The following is a 17,115-nucleotide window of genomic DNA, read 5'->3' on the forward strand; positions in this document are numbered from 1 at the left end:
CCCTTTCCTGAGTGACATGGCCTGGGGGACTAGCGGGAGGTCTGGCGCTGGCAACAGCTTACAGGGAACACAGCCCATCTCCCCCGTTCAGGGGTTGGACTGCACAAGGCCTGGGGCTGGGACTTGGTGGAGAAGCGAGGGCTCAGGCCCCCCTACCATTCTCTCTCACTGATCTAGCCACTAGACCACCCGCCCACCCAAGCCCCTGGGACAGGCTGGTGTACCACAGACAGGCTGGCTATGAATGCACATTTTGCATAAGAGGAAGCTGTTGTAGTGCATGTTCATGATTCTCACACTCCTCACAGTGTTCTCACACTCCTCACATTGGTATAAGCAGTGTTCCCTGTAAGCTGAGTGCTTGGGCAGCCACCCAGAGGAGATTCAAATGCTGCTCAGCTGATTAGCAGCGTGCCCTCAGCTAGCAGCATGTGTTTCTACTGGTGGTGCACATCCACACATAGCTTGGTACACATCATGCAATTTATTCCACACATGGATGGAAAAAATTAGAGGGAGCACTGGAAGAGAGGGTTATATAGTATGTGGACCAAGTCTGAACTGAGCAGCTAGCTGCCAGCGCATATGTGGACCAGCCTTAAGAAATATTAATTTCATTGCAATCCACCTTAATAAACTTGACTGTTTTTTGGCATCCCAGCTGTGATAGGGCCCTTTGCTTTCCAGTTTTTATTTTATTTAATTTTTTCTGGGGAATTCACCAGTATTTATTGCTCCAACAACAAAGATTCAGGTGGAAATCAGTGCAAAGAACTATTAATTGTTCTGGGTAAATATCAGGGTTTATTTTGGGGATGGGGGGAAAAATAGCAGATGAAGGATTTGAATTTCATTCGTTAAGAACGTAAGAATGGCCATACTGGGTCAGACCAAAGGTCCATCTAGCCCAGTATCCTGTCTGCCAACAGTGGCCAATACCAGATGCTCCAGAGGGAGGGATCACAACAGGTAATCCTCACGTGATCCTTCCCCTGTCTCCCACTTCCAGAGAAACAGAGGCCAGGGACACCAGTCCAACCCATCCTGGCTAATAGTCATTGATGGACCTAACGCCCATGAATCTATCTAGCTCTTTTTTGAATCCTGTTACAGTTCTAGTCTTTACCCCATCCTCTGGCAAGGGGTTCCACAGGTTGACTGTGCGCTAAGTGAAGAAAAACTTCCTTATGTTTGTTATAAACAAACTGCTGCCTATTAATTTCATTTGGTGACCCCTAATTCTTATATTGTAGGAATAAGTAAATAACTTTTCCTTACTCACTTTTTCCACACCAGTCATGATTTTATAGACCTCTGTCATATCCCCCCTTAATCTCCTCTTTTCTAAGCTGAAAAGTCCAAGTCTTTTTGTAGTTTGCAGCAGAACTCAAACAAAACTCGAAACACAATGCTACAAAACCTAATTCCCAAATAAAACTTATCACTTGAATAAACGGTTGCAGATGTAGAACAAGTAGCCCATACATATTTGCATTTAATAACTGAGCCTCACCATTTGCAGCCCACTTGTGCAATTTTGTACTTTTTTCCTATTAGCCAGAATTGGCAGGGATGGTGTCCTGAGCATCTCTTTGCCAGATGCTGGAAATGGATGACAGGGGATGGCTCGCTCGATGACTCCCTGTTCTGTTCCTTCCCTTTGGGAACCCTAACCCTTTGGGGCACCTGGCATTGGCCACTGTCAGAAGACCAGCTACTGGGCTAGATGGACCTTTGGTCTGACCCAGTCTGGCCGTTCTTATGTTCTTAATTTTGCTTTTTTAAAACTTTGCAATACTCCCTAGAGTTCTGAAACATACTCTGATACACATTTCCGTTTCTTCCCATTTGAGGGTGTCAGATCTTCGAACAGTCTTTGGCTAAGAGCTTGAAATGTTCAGAGGCGCATGCACTTCAGAGCTTGCACACGTGTCCCTGTTTGTTAATTGTGTGTATCCTCTAGACTAACACACAGTCTTACTTCACCAGGCAGTTTTGCATATACCCACTGACTCATGTATGGTTGTAATACATGTCTCTCATGCAACGTGTTGTATTCTCTTAATAAGTCAAGTTATTGTTGTTATTTGAATTAGGGTTGTTAGTGACTAGTCTACTATCTGATAAGCAAATGCATATTGGATAGTCAAGTAGCCACTTGACTAGTCACTTTCCTGCCCTGCACTTGCTGCCTCTTTCAGAGAGAGGCAGTGAGGCGGGGGAGGAGCAGGAGCCGGTGCTGGGGGGAATCAGCTTTAAGCCAGTTCCCCCAGCACCGTCTCCGCGAGGGGGCAGGGCAAACAGAGGCACAGCAGGGAAACGGTGCGAGTGGAGACTGCTTCAGTCCCTGCGGCCGGTTCCCACTGCTGGCGCTTCTGCTTTTGAAACGTACAAGAGCCCTCCGAGACTCTTGGGGTGAGCGGGGACTCAAGTGTGGACAGAGGCTGTGGGACTCAGTGCGAGTTGGGACCGAGCAGTCCTGACTCGCGCTGATCGCTGCGTCTCTGCATTTTCAATGTAGCAAGAGCCCAGCAGTGCTTAATACATTTAAAATGCAGAGCAGCAGTGCAGGCGGCTCCAGAGCCTGCGCCTGGAGCTACCTCCGCCGCAGCTCTGCACAGCAGCGCGTATCGATACAAGTTGTATTGACGGTACGATTAGCCAGATCATTGCATTTTAACAGCCTTAATCTGAATGATACAAGAGTAAGGTGAAAAAAAAAAGAATAATACTCTTTGTAAAAAGCTGAGAAATGTTTCAGTCAATACTGGTTTAAACTGAAAATGAAGGGACATAGCTATTCGGCAGCCTGGAACTGTTCACAGTGTTTATATCACCGCCCGGAAGACTGACACCCGATCCATGGTTAGCAGAGAATCACAGAAGATTAGGGTTGGAAAAGACCTCAGGAGGTCATCTAGGGTAGGTCTACACACCAGCGTTATTTGAGAATCCTGAAATAACATCGTCTATGTCTACACTACATGCAGTTATTTCAACATAACGTTGAAATAATGTCGAGCTGGAGGACTGCTTACTCCAACTCCTGGAACCCTTGTTTTACGAGGAACAAGGGAAGTTGGGGGACGAGTGCACTTCCTTGGACTTCCTGCTGTGTAGGCAGTGCCAAAAGCCAAAATAAGCTCTTTCGACTTCAGCTACGCAATTGACGTAGCTCAGGTTGTGTAGGTTAGTTTGGCTTCAGCCTGGCTGTGTGGACGTGCCCGTAGTCCAGTCCCGTGCTCAAAGCAGGACCAACCCTGACTAAATCATCCCAGCCAGGGCTGTGTCAAACCTGGCCTTAAAATCCTGTAGGGATGGAGATTCCACCACCTCCCTGGGCAGCCCATTCCAGTGCTTCACCCCCATCCTCGGGCAGGGCCGGACGGAGGCGAGCCGGGCAGCTGCCCAGGGTGCCAACCCACGGGGAGCGCCTGATAGCAGCTGTAAGGGTCGCGTGGTGTCCCTTACAGCTGCCATCAGGAGCTGCGTGCCCGGATGCAGCAGCGCCAGCCCCATGGCACTGGACAGCAGCGCCCTTGCCCCCACGACTGTGGGGCCCTGCATGGCCCCGCGCACGTGCCAGCAGCGCTGGCTGGGTTGGGCAGTGCATGCGCTGTGCGCCCCGGGGGCAGGCCCTGGGCTGCGCGCCCGAGACCTCGGCCGGCGCGCGCATGCGCCCTGCACCCGGGGGCGGCGCCGCACGCTGGGCCCAGGGCACCAAAAGGGCTCGGGCCGGCCCAGTCCTCGGGAAATAGTTTTTTCTAATAGCCAACGTAGACCTCCCCCACTGCAACGTGAGATTGTTGCTCCTCAATCTTTCAGAAAAGAAAGTCTAGTGGAGGCCTGCAGGAATAGACAATAACCAAGTCTGAGCCAGGAGGGGACAGAGAAACAGAGGAGAAGTAGGAGGGGAGAGAGGACCCAGTTCCGGTAGCAGCACAGGACGGGTTTGGCCTGGTCCCTACTTCTGTGTCATTCCCCCTCTGCTAGGGGAGGGTGCTGTGCTGGGGAACCACGTCAGGTTTCAGGGGTCTCCGTGGGCTTAGTCCTGGTGGCAGGGGCTGGGTGTGCACTACTGTGGCTGAGCACGGGCGTGGGAGTCTGGCCTGGCTCGGTGGAGAAAGCACCGGTGAGACTCGTGATGGGAAATGGCCTAAAGTCTGTTCTGAACTCATCTCCTGTCACCTTCTCTTCCTGACAGGCTGCAGAATTACATCCATGTGTCCCTCCCTCTTCTCCCAGCCTGGCCAGGGAAGGGAGATGGCGGCAGCCGAGCTGGCTCAGGTAGGGGTGCTGAGGAAATGCTGGTGGGTTCCTGCAGAAGCGAGCGGGACAGTGAACACACAGGGAGTGGAGCGACTGGGGAGGGTGGTCGGAGGCTGGGAGGGTGCAGGAAGGAGGGGATGAGGGGGACAAGGTGTGATGAACCTGCTGGGTCATGGTATGTCTGGGGCCCAGAGGTTAGGACTAGACCCTTGGAGGTTAAGTGGAGGCCTCATCCCCTGACATCCAGCTGCTGGCAAGGGGGAGGGTGTTGGATTTCCCACAAGGGGGCTCTCCCTGGACCCTGTTGGGGGCTCCATCTGCCTCTGGCAAATCAGTGTGTAATGGGAGTGAAATGGGATCTCTCTGTCTCCCCTCACGCTGGTGCTTCCTGGATGTGCTGAGCAGGTTGTGGCTGGGGCTCTAGTGACAGTGCCTGTTCCTACAGAAAAAGGGTATGTCTACACTACCCCCTAGTTCGAACTAGGGGGGTAATGTATGCATACCGAACTTGCTAATGAAGCCCGGGATTTGAATTTCCCGGGCTTCATTAGCATAAAGCCGGCGCAGCCATTTTTAAAAGCCAGCTAGTGCGAACCCCGTGCCGCGCAGCTACACGCGGCACGGACTAGATAGTTCGGATTAGGAAGCCTAATCCGAACTATCTGTACACCTGTTCCACGAGGCTGAGCTGCACAGTCGGGTGGCTCCCAGCCGAGTTGGCAGGGCCGAGAGGTGGGCAGCGCGGGGCCCTGAATGCGTGGAGCTGCGAGGCCCTGAATATGCGGGGCCCAAGGAGACCGCCTCGCTCGCCTAGCCCAAAGGCTGGGCCTGGCAGCAGGTGCTGAGTGTTGGGCTCTTGCCCTTTCAGGGGCTGGTGACCTTTGAGGAGGTGGCTGTGCATTTCACCAGGGCCGAGTGGGCTCTGCTGGACCCCGCTCAGAGAGCCCTCTACAGAGCCGTCATGCAGGAGAACTACGAGAACGTGACCTCGCTGGGTGAGTATTCCTGTCTCTCGGGCATTAGAAGGGGAAATGAAGCGATCAGGTTCATGTCATGCCCACAATGTACCCTTAACTCTGCCCTGTCTCAGCATCACCCCAACGTGTCCATGGCACACACAATAGCGCTCTGCCCACCCCGCTACAGAACACTCTGGGAACAGGGGACAGGAGCAGCATAGCACAAAGTCTGACAACATCTCTGTGCTAAGGCAGAACTTGGGTTTGGGTCGAGTGTTGCGATCAGAGCTTCAAACGCCTGGCCTGCGCCTGGCTACCCCGCTCTGACCATCTCAGTATTACCAGGGCTTTGCCCTTCCCCAAGGATTCCTTCGGCGTCATTGCGTTCACGTGCCCCTTTCCAAGCCCTGGAGGCGGCTAGCGTGTGTGCCCCCAGCAGGCCGACGGTGCTCTGAGGCAGCCTATAGCACTCAGTGCCGGACTGAAACATACATGGGCCTTCAAGCTTCACATGCCCCTCCCTTCAAAGTACAGTCACAGCTCTGCCACGCTGCTCCCCCATCTAGTGACACTGCAGCTGAACCAGTGCGCACAGCTGGAGGGCCTGCTGATCAATGCTGGTCTGCCCAGCTGTGGAACAGTGGCGCACAAACAACAGCACACTTTCCAGGCTGTCCTTACACACACACAGCTGCGGAGGGCATCCGAAATTTTGGGGCACTGCTGGTTCTTAATGTGAACCCACCCGCCTCTTCCTGTCCTTGTTGCGTGGCTCTGCTTCCTCCAGGGAGGGTCTAGTTAAAGTGGAAGTGCCAAAGCCGGCCGGAGCTACGAGCAGAACCCGTGAAAGAGCCATTCCAGTGGGAATGAAGCCATTTACGGGCAGTGGCCAACCCCAGGTAGAGCCTGTCAGTTGTATATACATCTTTTGTGTTAGGTGCTACAGAACCACTCGTTTTTTAAGTTCTGTTAGGTTACCCCTCCGAGACTGATGAATTCATTATGTTAGTTGACAGGATCTTAGTTTAAAATTTGCATTAAAAATATTTCATTAGTGTGTTGCTGAAGATCATAAAATCCCATCTCTAGAAAATTGCCCCCTCTCCCCTCTCCCGGGCTGCTGTTAGGCAGAGGGGCACCAGTTTAATAGTAATGCATAGAGCCCCATAAATCCTAAGGGTGGCCCTGAGCATTCTCTTGTCTCTTCTTCCTATCTGTTATAGATTCATTGATTTTGTGACCCAACAGGACTATCCGGTCATCTGTTCTGATCTGCGTAAGACAGCAGTGGGCAGCCTAGGCTAGTGAGTGGAATGCAAGACTGTCGTAACCAGGATAGTCTCCCAGGAGAGGGCAGATTTGCTCACTGCGCTTGCGTACCTAGAATTTTCCGGGGGAGGGAAGAGGGTGTCGATGGAACCGTAGCAGTGCTGGGATTGGATGTAGAGGCAGCACACGGTTCTCACAGTCAGTGTGTGTGCAGTCAGCAGGCACCTCACTTCATGTGCCCTCGCTTTGTGTGCATGTCACTTTAATGAGACCGGTATGAAAAAAACGACATGGTCAGAAAGCAGCGGGATCTGGCAACCCAATGCATGAGCAACGGTACACAAAGCTGCAGGTTGCCCACCATTGATATAAGACCTAAGAATTTCCTCCAGTTACTCTTGTACTGAGCTGGACACCTTGTGATGGACTAAATCATCTTCCAGGAGGGCATCTAAGCTTGACTTGAAGACTCCAAGTGAAGGAGATGCACCCCCTTCCCTTGGTAGCTTGCAACCCCTTCCATCACCCTTACTGAACCACAGTTAGTAGCCAATGCCAGCTCCAAGCATTAGGGGGTAGAGTTACGGTTGTTTTGCAGCAGTGATGGATACTTTCACTGTGGTGAGGTATGGTATTGCCAACCTTACATCTGTGCTGCTGTTGGTGGTGGCGCTGCCTTCAACCTGGATTCTGGGCTAGCAGATGTCACTCTCGGGCTATCCAGCTCTGAAGGCAATGCAGGAATAAGGGTAGCGATACCACAGCCTCCCTACAGTAGTTTTTCAACCCACCCTATGAGCAGCTTTTGGGTCGGGGCCCTCACGCTTCCACAACCATGAAATTCAAGGTTTCGATACCGGAGTGAACAATTCAAGGTTTTTAAGATGACATGGCTATGAAATATGGTGGCTGTGAAATTTACCAACATGAACTGTGAAGTGGTAGGGCCCTAGATACAGGACTAAGAGACTCTTGGGGAAGGGGGGAGTGTGTGTCACCGGGTGGGACAGAGGGGAGGCTCAGAGGGAACTGGCGTTGCCAAGGATCCTAGACTATTATTACCAAGTCCCTACAGAGCCGTCGCTGGTGTAGAGGCTACGCCCCACTCATATTACTGTCCCTTTCACTTTATCTGCATTTTCACACATGATCATTTTCACTCTGTTTTCTCCAGTGCGCAGTGCCCACCCTTCCACCACACTGGCTTCTTCTCGGCCTACTGTGGCTCCAGCCACCGCTTCTCAGGCCTCCCATCCCCCCCATCTGCCAGATGGCCCCTTCTCTGGCAACAAGCGAGTGTTCTTGGCAATATCTTAGGTTGGGAGTGATTCTGGGGGCTTAGAAGATGGCCCTTCCCCCACCCTATCTGCAGCAGCCTCAGTCTCTCCAGGCTCTTTGAGTCAGTCCTGCCTGTGATCACAGGGCTCCATTCCTATTTTTCATATTCTCTTTTTTTCAGAGGAGCTAGAGTAAGTTGCCCCCAGAAACAACGGGCTTATATTGCAGCCAGGGAGGTTTAGGGTGGACATCAGGAAAACTTCCTAACTGACAGGGCAGCTAAACACTGGAATAAATTGCCAAGGGGGGTTGTGGAAGCTCCATTATTGGAGATCTTGAAGAGCAGCTTAGAGACACACCTGTCAGGGATGGTCTAGGTAGCACTTGATCCTGTCATGAGGGCAGGGGACTGGACTTGATGGTCTCTCAAGGTCCCTTCCAATTCTATGGTTCTATGAATTACAGCTTCTAATTCCCCAACTTTCTTCATGCTCCTGGGGGATTTTCACTCTCCTTCCTGACTTGCTTGCATCCCTGATTCCATGGGTGGCATGTGAGCCATCAGCTTGGGGAGGCTCGCCCTTGGCCCAGACTGCTCCTTCTGTCTGAGATTGCATTCCCCTCCCCCACCAGAGCCCTGAGGACTAATGTTCCCTCTAATCTTTTCCCTCCATGTGCAGAATAAATGTTTATGTGCACCAAGGCACGTGTGAATGTGCACCACCTGTAGACACACATACCCAGCTGTGGGTGCTCTGCTCATCAGCTGGGTGGCACTGAATCTCTCTGGAGCAGCTGCATAAGCACCCAGCTTACAGGGAACACGGCAGAGGATCCACGGCCCTTGCTTCCCTCCTCACTGTGGATCATTCAAGATGCTCGGTGGGCAGGCTGTGCCGCTCTCAGTGCACCCAGACCTGGAGTGCTGGGAAGCATGAGCCCTGCCTTCAGCCACCTTGAATCCCTGGCTACAATGCAGCCCCCCCTCCCCCCACTCTAACTCTGCTCACAGCTACTAGCTTCGCTGTAACTCTCTCTCAGAAAGAAGCGGGAGGTTTCCTTGCTGGCTGCCATCTTCCCTTTCTGCCGTCATCGTGTTTTAGCGCCCCCCTTTGAAGACTATTGTCAGGCAGCGTGTTTTCCCAGTGGAGATGGGGTTCGTTTAGGGATGTTAGGTAGCGTGTAATTGAATAATTGTGTGACTGCATCAATTTTAGCAGTTACACAACTATTCAGTTGTCCCCAGGGGCAGGGCCGGCAGCCATTGCGTTCCTGGCCCCACTTCTGGGGAGGCCCCTGCCACCCTGCACGGTTGCCTCTGTATCAGGGACAGAGGTGCAGCGTGGTAGGCAGGAGCCAGTGCACTGGGAGAGCCATTTTAAAAACCAGCCCCCCATGCAGACAGATTTCTGCCTACTGCTCCCTGTTGCTGTCTCTGATAGAGAGGCAACAATGCGGGGTGGCAGCAGCCCCTGTCTGCAGGGAGCTCAGATCCCATTGATAGGGGCTACTTGGTGGCAGCCTGTCTGCCCCCGGCCTTGCTCTGAAACAGGCAGCAGTGCGGGGGACAACTGGCTCCTGTCTGCCCCCACTTCACCTCCCCACTGCCTCTGTAGGAGACAACAAGAGGAAGGACTGGAGAGGCTGTGGAGTCAGCTTCAACTCCAGCTCCCCGTGCGTATTGGCTCCCACCTGCTCCCTGCCCTTGATGCTGCTGCCTTTCTGTGAGAGATAGCAGCATGGAGGTGGGGGGGTAGGAGGATCCGGTGCTCAGAAACAAGGGGGGGAGGGAATGTGAGTAGTCAACAGGATTAACCAATAAACCCAGGCTTATCAGTTAATTATGTAGTCATCTACACAGTGATATCCCTAGGTTCATGATATCCATCTTTTCCCATGTTTGAGCCTATGGGGAGCTTGCTTTCTGCGACTTCAAACTAGGCTTGGGTGAAAAGAATAGATTTTTTTTTGTTTGTTTTTTTGGTGATAAATCTCCATCTGATTTCCTTTCCCCTGTGCAGAGTTTCCAGTTTTCAAGGCTGACGTGGTTGCCCATTTGAAGCAAGAGAGTGAGAAATGGGCCCCAGAGATCCATGATTCAGATGAAAGGTTTACAGACCCCTGCAAAGGTGCGGTATCATGAAGTCAGCTCTGTTACATTCTGTACTTCTGGGGTACCCTGTATCTCCCACGTTCCTTATTTGCTATATATGTTAGAGTTTGTATGTCTGTTTGCTCAAGAATTTGTTCTAAATGGTAAAAGCTAGGGCCACCAAATTCGGTATACAGCTTCCTATAATCATAACTTAAAGGTAGATCGGGTTTGGTTTGTGCCAGGAAAATGGGATGTGCCTGGAATGAGATTGCGCCTCATAAAACCAAACAGAAAACAGACCAAGTACAGTCCTGAAAACTGACATCACTGATGAAACATTGAAAGAGACTGACTTAAGATGAGCCCAAAACATGGGATGAATGTGGAATAAAATTGTTTCTCAATAAACCTTCTAGAAAAGTGATAAACCAGAGAGAACTGGAGCAGTGCTGTTTTGACACAGTTACATCAGTGCTTAAGGTTTGAAACTTAGAAGAAAATGTTATTGGTAACCAAATTAACTATAGCCATATTTCTTAAAACTTGGCAAATTATAAGAGTTTATAGGGATGAAGAAACAAAATACACTTGATGGAATTCCTGAATTACAGACCTGAGAAAGCCAGGTAAATCAGCTAGATTGTATTTAATTGTGATATTGCTCATAGAGCAGGCCATGTGAGTTATTGTGGGAAAGATTGTGATATGCTAGATATCAGAGTCAAGTACCTGAAAGGGTGATACAAAGAGGAGAGAGAGAAATTATTCTCCTTAATCTCAAATAATAGGACGAGAAGCAATGGGCTTAAATTGCAGCAAAGGAGGTTTAGGTTGGACACTAGGAAAAACTTCCTGCCTGTCAGGGTGGTTAAACACTGGAATAAATTGCCTCGGAGGGCTGTGGAATGAATCTCCATTATTGGAGATATTGAAGAGCAGCTTAGAGACACACGTGTCAGGGATGGTCTAGATAGCACTTGATCCTTTCATGAGGGCAGGGGACTGGACTTGATGCCTTCTCAAGATCCCTTCCAGTTCTATGGTTCTATGAATTACACAATCTAATACCCCAACCTCCTCCATGCTCCTGGGGGATTTTCACGCTCCTGCCTGACTTGCTAGCGACCCTGATTCCATGGGTGTCATGTGAGCCATCAGCTTTGGGAGGCTCGCCTTTGGCCCAAACCGCTCCTTCTGTCTGAGATTGCATTCCCCTCCCCCACCAGAGCCCTGAGGACTAATGTTCCCTCTAATCTTTTCCTTCCATGTGCAGAATAAATGTTTATGTGCACCAAGGCACTTGTGAATGTGCACCACCTGTAGACACACATACCCAGCTGTGGGTGCTCTGCTCATCAGCTGGGTGGCACTGGAATCTCTCCAGGATAGCTGCACAAGCACTCAGCTTACAGGGAACACTGCAGAAAATCCACGGCTCTTGGCCCCGCCAGCCACGTTGTAGATCACCCAAGGTGCTAGGTGGGCAGGATGACCCCAGCGCCTGGTGGGCAGACTGTGCCACCCTCAGTGCACCCAGACCTGGAGAGCTGGGAAGCATGAGTCCTGCTTCCAGCCACCTAGAATCCCTTGCTACAATGCAGCCCCCCCTACTCTAACTCTGTTCAGAGTTCCTAGCTTCCCTGTAACACTCTCTCAGAAAGAAGCGGGTGGTTTCCTTGCTAGCTGCCATCTTCCCTTTCTGTCGTTGCTGTGTTTTGGCCCCCCCATCCTTTGAAGATGATTGTTGGGTGGTGTGTTTTCCCAGTGGAGATGGGGTTCATTACATCCCTCTTTCTTCATGTTTGAGAATCATGTTTGAGCTCACTTACCGCAACTTGAAAATAGGCCTGGGTGAAAAGAAGAGATTTTTTTCTGTGACAAATCTCCACCTGATTTCCTTTCCCAGTTTTCAAGACTGATGTGATCGCCCTTTTGAAGCCAGAGAATGAAACATGGGCTCCAGAGATCCATGAGTCAGAGGAAGGAGAATGGTTCAAAGGTGCCTGCGCAGGTGAGGTATCATGAAATTAATTGTGTAACATTCTGTACTTCTGGGGTGCCCTATAACCCCCACATTCCTTCTTTACTATATGGCTGTGTCTAGACTGGCCACTTTGCTTTTCCGGAAAAACTTGCCAGCTGTCTACACTGGCCGCTTGAATTTCCGCAGAAGCACTGACGATCTCATGTACGATTGTCAGTGTTTTTGTGGAAATACTATTCTGCTCCCATTCGGGCAAAAGTCTTTTTCCAAAAAACTTTTGCACAAAAGGGCCAGTGTAGACAGCAGAGATTTGTTTTCTGCAAAAAAGCCCCGATCGCAAAAATGGCGATCGGGGCTTTTTTGCAGAAAAGCGTGTCTAGACTGGCCACGGATGCTTTTCCACAAAAAGTGCTTTTGCGGAAAAGCGTCCTGTCAATCTAGACGCGCTTTTCCGAAAATGCTTTTAACGGAAAACTCATGCCAGTCTAGACGTAGCCTATATGTTAGAGTTTGTCTGTCTGTCTGTACAACAACTTGTCCTAAACAGTAAGAGCTAGGTATCCAGCTTCCTCTGATCATAGCTTAAAGCTAAGTAATGGTTTGGTTGTGCCAGGAAAATGGGATGTGCCTGGAATAGGACTGCTTCTCATAAAACCAAACTGAAAACAGACCAAATCAAGTACATCATTGGGCAAATGTTGAAAGAGACTAAACCAAGATGACCCAGAAACATAGGATGAACCAGGAATAGGATTGCTTCTCAATAAACCTTCCAGAAAAGAGAAAACACTGAGAAATTTGGAGCAATGCTCTGTTTTGGTACAGCTAAATCAATGCTTAAGATTTGAAACCTAGAAGTAAATGTTATTGAAAACTAAATTGATTATTGCCATATTTGTTAAAATGTAGCAAACAATAAAATTTTATAAGGATGAAGAAACAAAATACACTTGATAGAATTCCTGAATTATGGACCTGAGGAAAACCGGGTAAATCTGCTAGTTTGTTTGTAATAATTCCTACAGAGCAGGCCATGCGAGGCATTGTGCTGAAAGTCAAAGTCAAGTACCTAATAGCATGTCACAAGGAAGATAGAGAAAAATTGTTCTCCTTAATCTCAGATAATAGGACAAGAAGCAATGGGCTTAAATTACAGCAAGGGAGGTTTAGGTTGGACAGTAGGAAAAGCTTTCAGACTTTCAGGGTAATCAAACACTAAATTGTCTAAGGGGGTTGTGGAATCTCCATCTTTGGAGATATTTGAGAGCAGGTTAGACAAAGACCTTTCAGGGATGAATCTCTCCTCAGAGATTGATATGCTGACCAGCTGGTTAGCAGAATGTTCCAGCTAGGTTTTTGTTTCTACTGGTGATGCACATTTCACATGTTGGTGCACATAAAATGTATTCTGCACAAAAATAGAATTCTTCCTCATGTGGATGGATGAATTTAAAGTGAACATTGGTTGAAAGTTTAAACTTTTTGCCTATTGTTTATAATCACTTATAAGTTGTTTATAATCACTTATAACCACTCAAAATCTACCTTTGATAGTCACACTTGTTGTCCATTTATCTTTACCAGCACATTTGCCAGAAGTGTTTTCGGTATGCCCAGGTTTACAAAGGATATTGTATATTTGTTTTCAATTTATGAAGTTACAAATCAGTTAATACATTTGCGCTGCTCATCTTGAAGCAAGAGAATGAGACATGGACTCCACAGATCCATGATTCAGAGGAGTGCAATACGATATATTCTGCAGTACAAGGCCAGGAATTGAAGGGGGGGGGGGAAATGGTAGGTGCCTTTTCTCCGGGATATCCAAGCAGAATTGATCCCTTTTTCCTGTGGGAAAGAATGTGGGGAAATTCAATCATTGATTATTTTCCATCTCTCCAACTGTAACTTTGTTTGCTTTTCCCTTTTCCAAGCCTGTGTCTGAGGTTTTTCTCTCTGTCCCAGCAGGTAATGGGACAACGAATGAGACCGAAGAGAAAAAACCTCCCCGGGAAGATGATGAGTATGTGGAACCATGTGGGACTTTATTGCGAATGTGCCAAGAGGATGTCTTCAGCAGTCACGCATCAGGAAAAGGCTGTGAGAGTCCGCACAGGCCAGAGAGGAGCCAGGGAAACAAGCCAGGGGAGATACCGAATAGCTCCATTCATTGTTGGGAACCTCACATGAACCTTGAGGAAACCACAGCCCAGCAGAAAAGTCACACAGGAGAGAGAAACAACATATGCAATGACTGTGGGAAAAACTTCAGTAGACGCTCAGACCTTATTAAACATCAGAGGATCCACACTGGGGAAAAACCCTTTGAGTGCTGTGAGTGTGGGAAAAGCTTCACTCGCAGCTCCAACCTCAATACACATCAGAGGGTTCACACTGGCGAGAGACCTTACGAGTGTTGTGAGTGTGGGAAAACCTTTGCACGGAGCTCGCACCTTCTTGCACATGAGAGGATCCATACAGGGGAGAGACCCTATGGGTGCCGTGAGTGTGGGAAAAAATTTATTGATAGCTCAAAGCTTAAGAAACATATGAGAATCCACCAGGGAAACCGACGTTACGAATGCTGCGAGTGCGGGAAAATCTTCACTCAGAGTTCAGACCTTTTTGCACATCAGAGGATTCACGCAGGAGAGAGAACCTGTAAGTGTGGGAAAATCTTTGCTCAGAGCTCACACCTTACTAGACACCAGAGGATCCACACAGATTAGAGAGGCTATGGATGCTCCTAGTGTGGGAAGAGCTTCTATCAGAACTCAGTGCTTATTTATCATCAAAATATTCGTGAAAGAAATAAACACTCTAAGAATTTTATCTAGGGCTGGCAGCACTTTTTTTCATTAATAATTTTTCTTTATTATCTCTCAAAAGCTTTTTGAACTATTTGCATCGTGTGGTCTCTTGGTAGGCTTTCTGCTTTTCTCTTTTATAGCCTGTCCTCCTTTGGAATGAATCCAGAGCTCCTTTTTATCAACTCCTTTATTATATATATATTAGTCTCTAAGGTGCTACAGGACTAATCGTTGTTCTTTTAAGTTATGGTCTAACATGGCTACACCTCTGAGACTATTTTTTTAGACATGGTAGTGTGAGACCCTCCCTCCATGAGCTCCAGGAGACAGGGGTGATCCAAACTAGCTGCACTGAGATAAAGTTTCCTGGGCCACATCTCCACTTGGATTTTCTATGGCCTTAGATAGCTTGATGGAGAACTTAAACTTTATTTGCCTTAAAGACATAGGCAATATATAATGTCTAGCACATTTACTCATAACAACTGAAGTGCTGAATCAGTTTTAATTGTCTAAACAAAACGGGAGCACCTCATGTCTACTGTTTCACCCACTATAAAGTGATTGGTGAAGTCACCAAGCTCTCTGCTCTGGGCACAAATTCCCTCCTTCCCATTTGTTCTCAGAGTGCTGTGGTTTGTGCTGAACATCAAGATTTTTTGGTACCATTTTCTCACTGAAAATATATTTAATTGTAGTAAATTCTGTGGCATCCAAAGACAATGTGATGTTTTTTGGGGGGATTCCTTCCTTTCCCGGCATCTCTCATCTTGTGCAGCGGAAGACAGGATATTCTTGCAGTACTAGGCTGGGAGCTGAGATTTGGCTGGTGCCTTTTCTCGGTGTGGTTCATGAATTGTTCTGGGAGCATTCGTGCAATCTAGCCAGGTGTGGGGCTCCATATGTGGTGTACTGAGTGTTCACACTTCCCAGCGGGGTTTGCTACTTGTCACTAGCAAAGCTTTGTGAGAGTCAGCCCTGGCTGGAGTTTTAAGGGGCACAGAGGTGCCACAGTCCTAGGCTGTGTCTAGACTGCAGGCTTCTTTCGAAAGAGGCTCTTTCGAAAGCATCTTTCGAAAGAGGCTCTTTCGAAAGATCGCGTCTAGACTGCAGGCGGATCTTTTGATAGAGGAAATCCGCTTTTTCGAAAGAGAGCACCCAGCGAGTCTGGATGCTCTCTTTCGAAGACGGCCTCTTTACATTGAAGAACGCCTTCCTTCGAAAGAGGAACTTTCGAAGGAAGGCGTTCTTCCTCGTGAAACGAGGTTTACCGCCATCGAAAGAAAAGCCGCGTTCTTTCGAAATAATTTCGAAAGAACGCGGCTTGAGTCTGGATGCAGGGGAAGTTCTTTCGAAAAAAGGGTACTTTTTTCGAAAGAACCCCTGAGTGTGGACACGGCCCTAGAGACCCAGTCATAAATTCAAGCCTGTCAGAGTCAGAGGAAAACAGCTGGGATTCCCAGCAAAGACCTCATGGGTTCTTTGAGATCAGGGTTCGTATCCTCTGGGAAGTCGCTCATGACTTCCTGCCCATCCCTACACCTGGAAGCAGCTCCTCCTTGACTTCCCTTCTCCCTGAGTGTTTGGATGGGATATCTAGGCCAAACTGATCTGTTTACCCCAGGAAAGACTGTGGGGAAATTCAGTCAGTCCCAGATTATTTTTCATCTTTCCAGCTCTAACTTTGTTTTGTTTTTCTTTTTTCTATGTCTCTTTCTGAGGTTTCTCTCTGTGTCCCAGCAGGTGATGGGGTGATGAATGAGACTGAAGAGAAGAAACCTCCCCAGGAAAATAAGTTTTTGGAACCACGTGGGACTTTATTGCAAATATGCCAAGAGGATGTCTCCAGCAGTCATGCACTGGGAAAAGGCTGTGGGAGTCCACAGAGCCCACAGAGGAAGCAGGGAAAGAGGCCAGGGGAGATACTGAATAGCTCCATTCATTGTTGGGGACCTCACAAGTACCTTGAGAAAACCACACCCCAGCAGAAAAGTCACACAGTAAGGAGAAACTACATATGTAGTGAGTGTGGGAAAAACTTCAGTAGGCGCTCAAACCTTAATAAACATCGGAAGCTCCACACAAGAGAAAGACCCTATGAGTGCTGTGAGTGTGGGAAAAGCTTCAGTTGGCACTCAAAACTTATTACGCATGAGAGAATCCACACAGGAGAGAAACCCTATGAGTGCTATGAGTGCGGGAAAAAATTTGTTGAGAGCACAACGCTTAGGAAACACCTGAGAGTCCACCAAGAAGACAGATGTTATGAATGCTGTGAGTGTGGGAAAAACTTCACTCAGAATGAAGACCTCATAGCACATGAGAGGATCCATACTGGAGAGAGAACCTATGAGTTTGGTGAGTTCGGGAAAAGCATTGCTCAGAGTTCAGACCTTATGAGACATCTGAGGAGCCACTTGGGAGCGAGAGCTTATAAGTACTATGAGTTTG

General features: G+C 48.7%; 1 protein-coding gene across 7 annotated transcripts in view; it reads left to right on the forward strand.

Annotated features, from left to right (window-relative positions):
* LOC102455421 (uncharacterized) overlaps positions 1–17,115 on the forward strand; it is a 35,483-nt gene that overhangs the window by 5,921 nt on the left and 12,447 nt on the right. For all 7 annotated transcript variants that reach the window (XR_012897422.2, XR_012897425.2, XR_012897421.2 and 4 more), the window contains exons 7-12: positions 4,205–4,287; positions 5,138–5,264; positions 9,797–9,904; positions 11,777–11,881; positions 13,820–14,515; positions 16,405–17,022. Coding sequence is in view for 1 of the 7 variants with exons in the window: in XM_075907132.2 (XP_075763247.2) it covers positions 4,205–4,287; positions 5,138–5,264; positions 9,797–9,904; positions 11,777–11,881; positions 13,820–14,515; positions 16,405–17,022 (1,737 nt within the window). In the remaining 6 variants the exon portion in view is untranslated. The remainder of the gene's footprint in view (positions 1–4,204; positions 4,288–5,137; positions 5,265–9,796; positions 9,905–11,776; positions 11,882–13,819; positions 14,516–16,404; positions 17,023–17,115) is intronic.

The sequence above is a fragment of the Pelodiscus sinensis genome, chromosome 22 (assembly GCF_052426305.1).
Source record: "Pelodiscus sinensis isolate ZL-2025 chromosome 22, ASM5242630v1, whole genome shotgun sequence".
Lineage (NCBI taxonomy): Eukaryota > Metazoa > Chordata > Testudines > Trionychidae > Pelodiscus > Pelodiscus sinensis.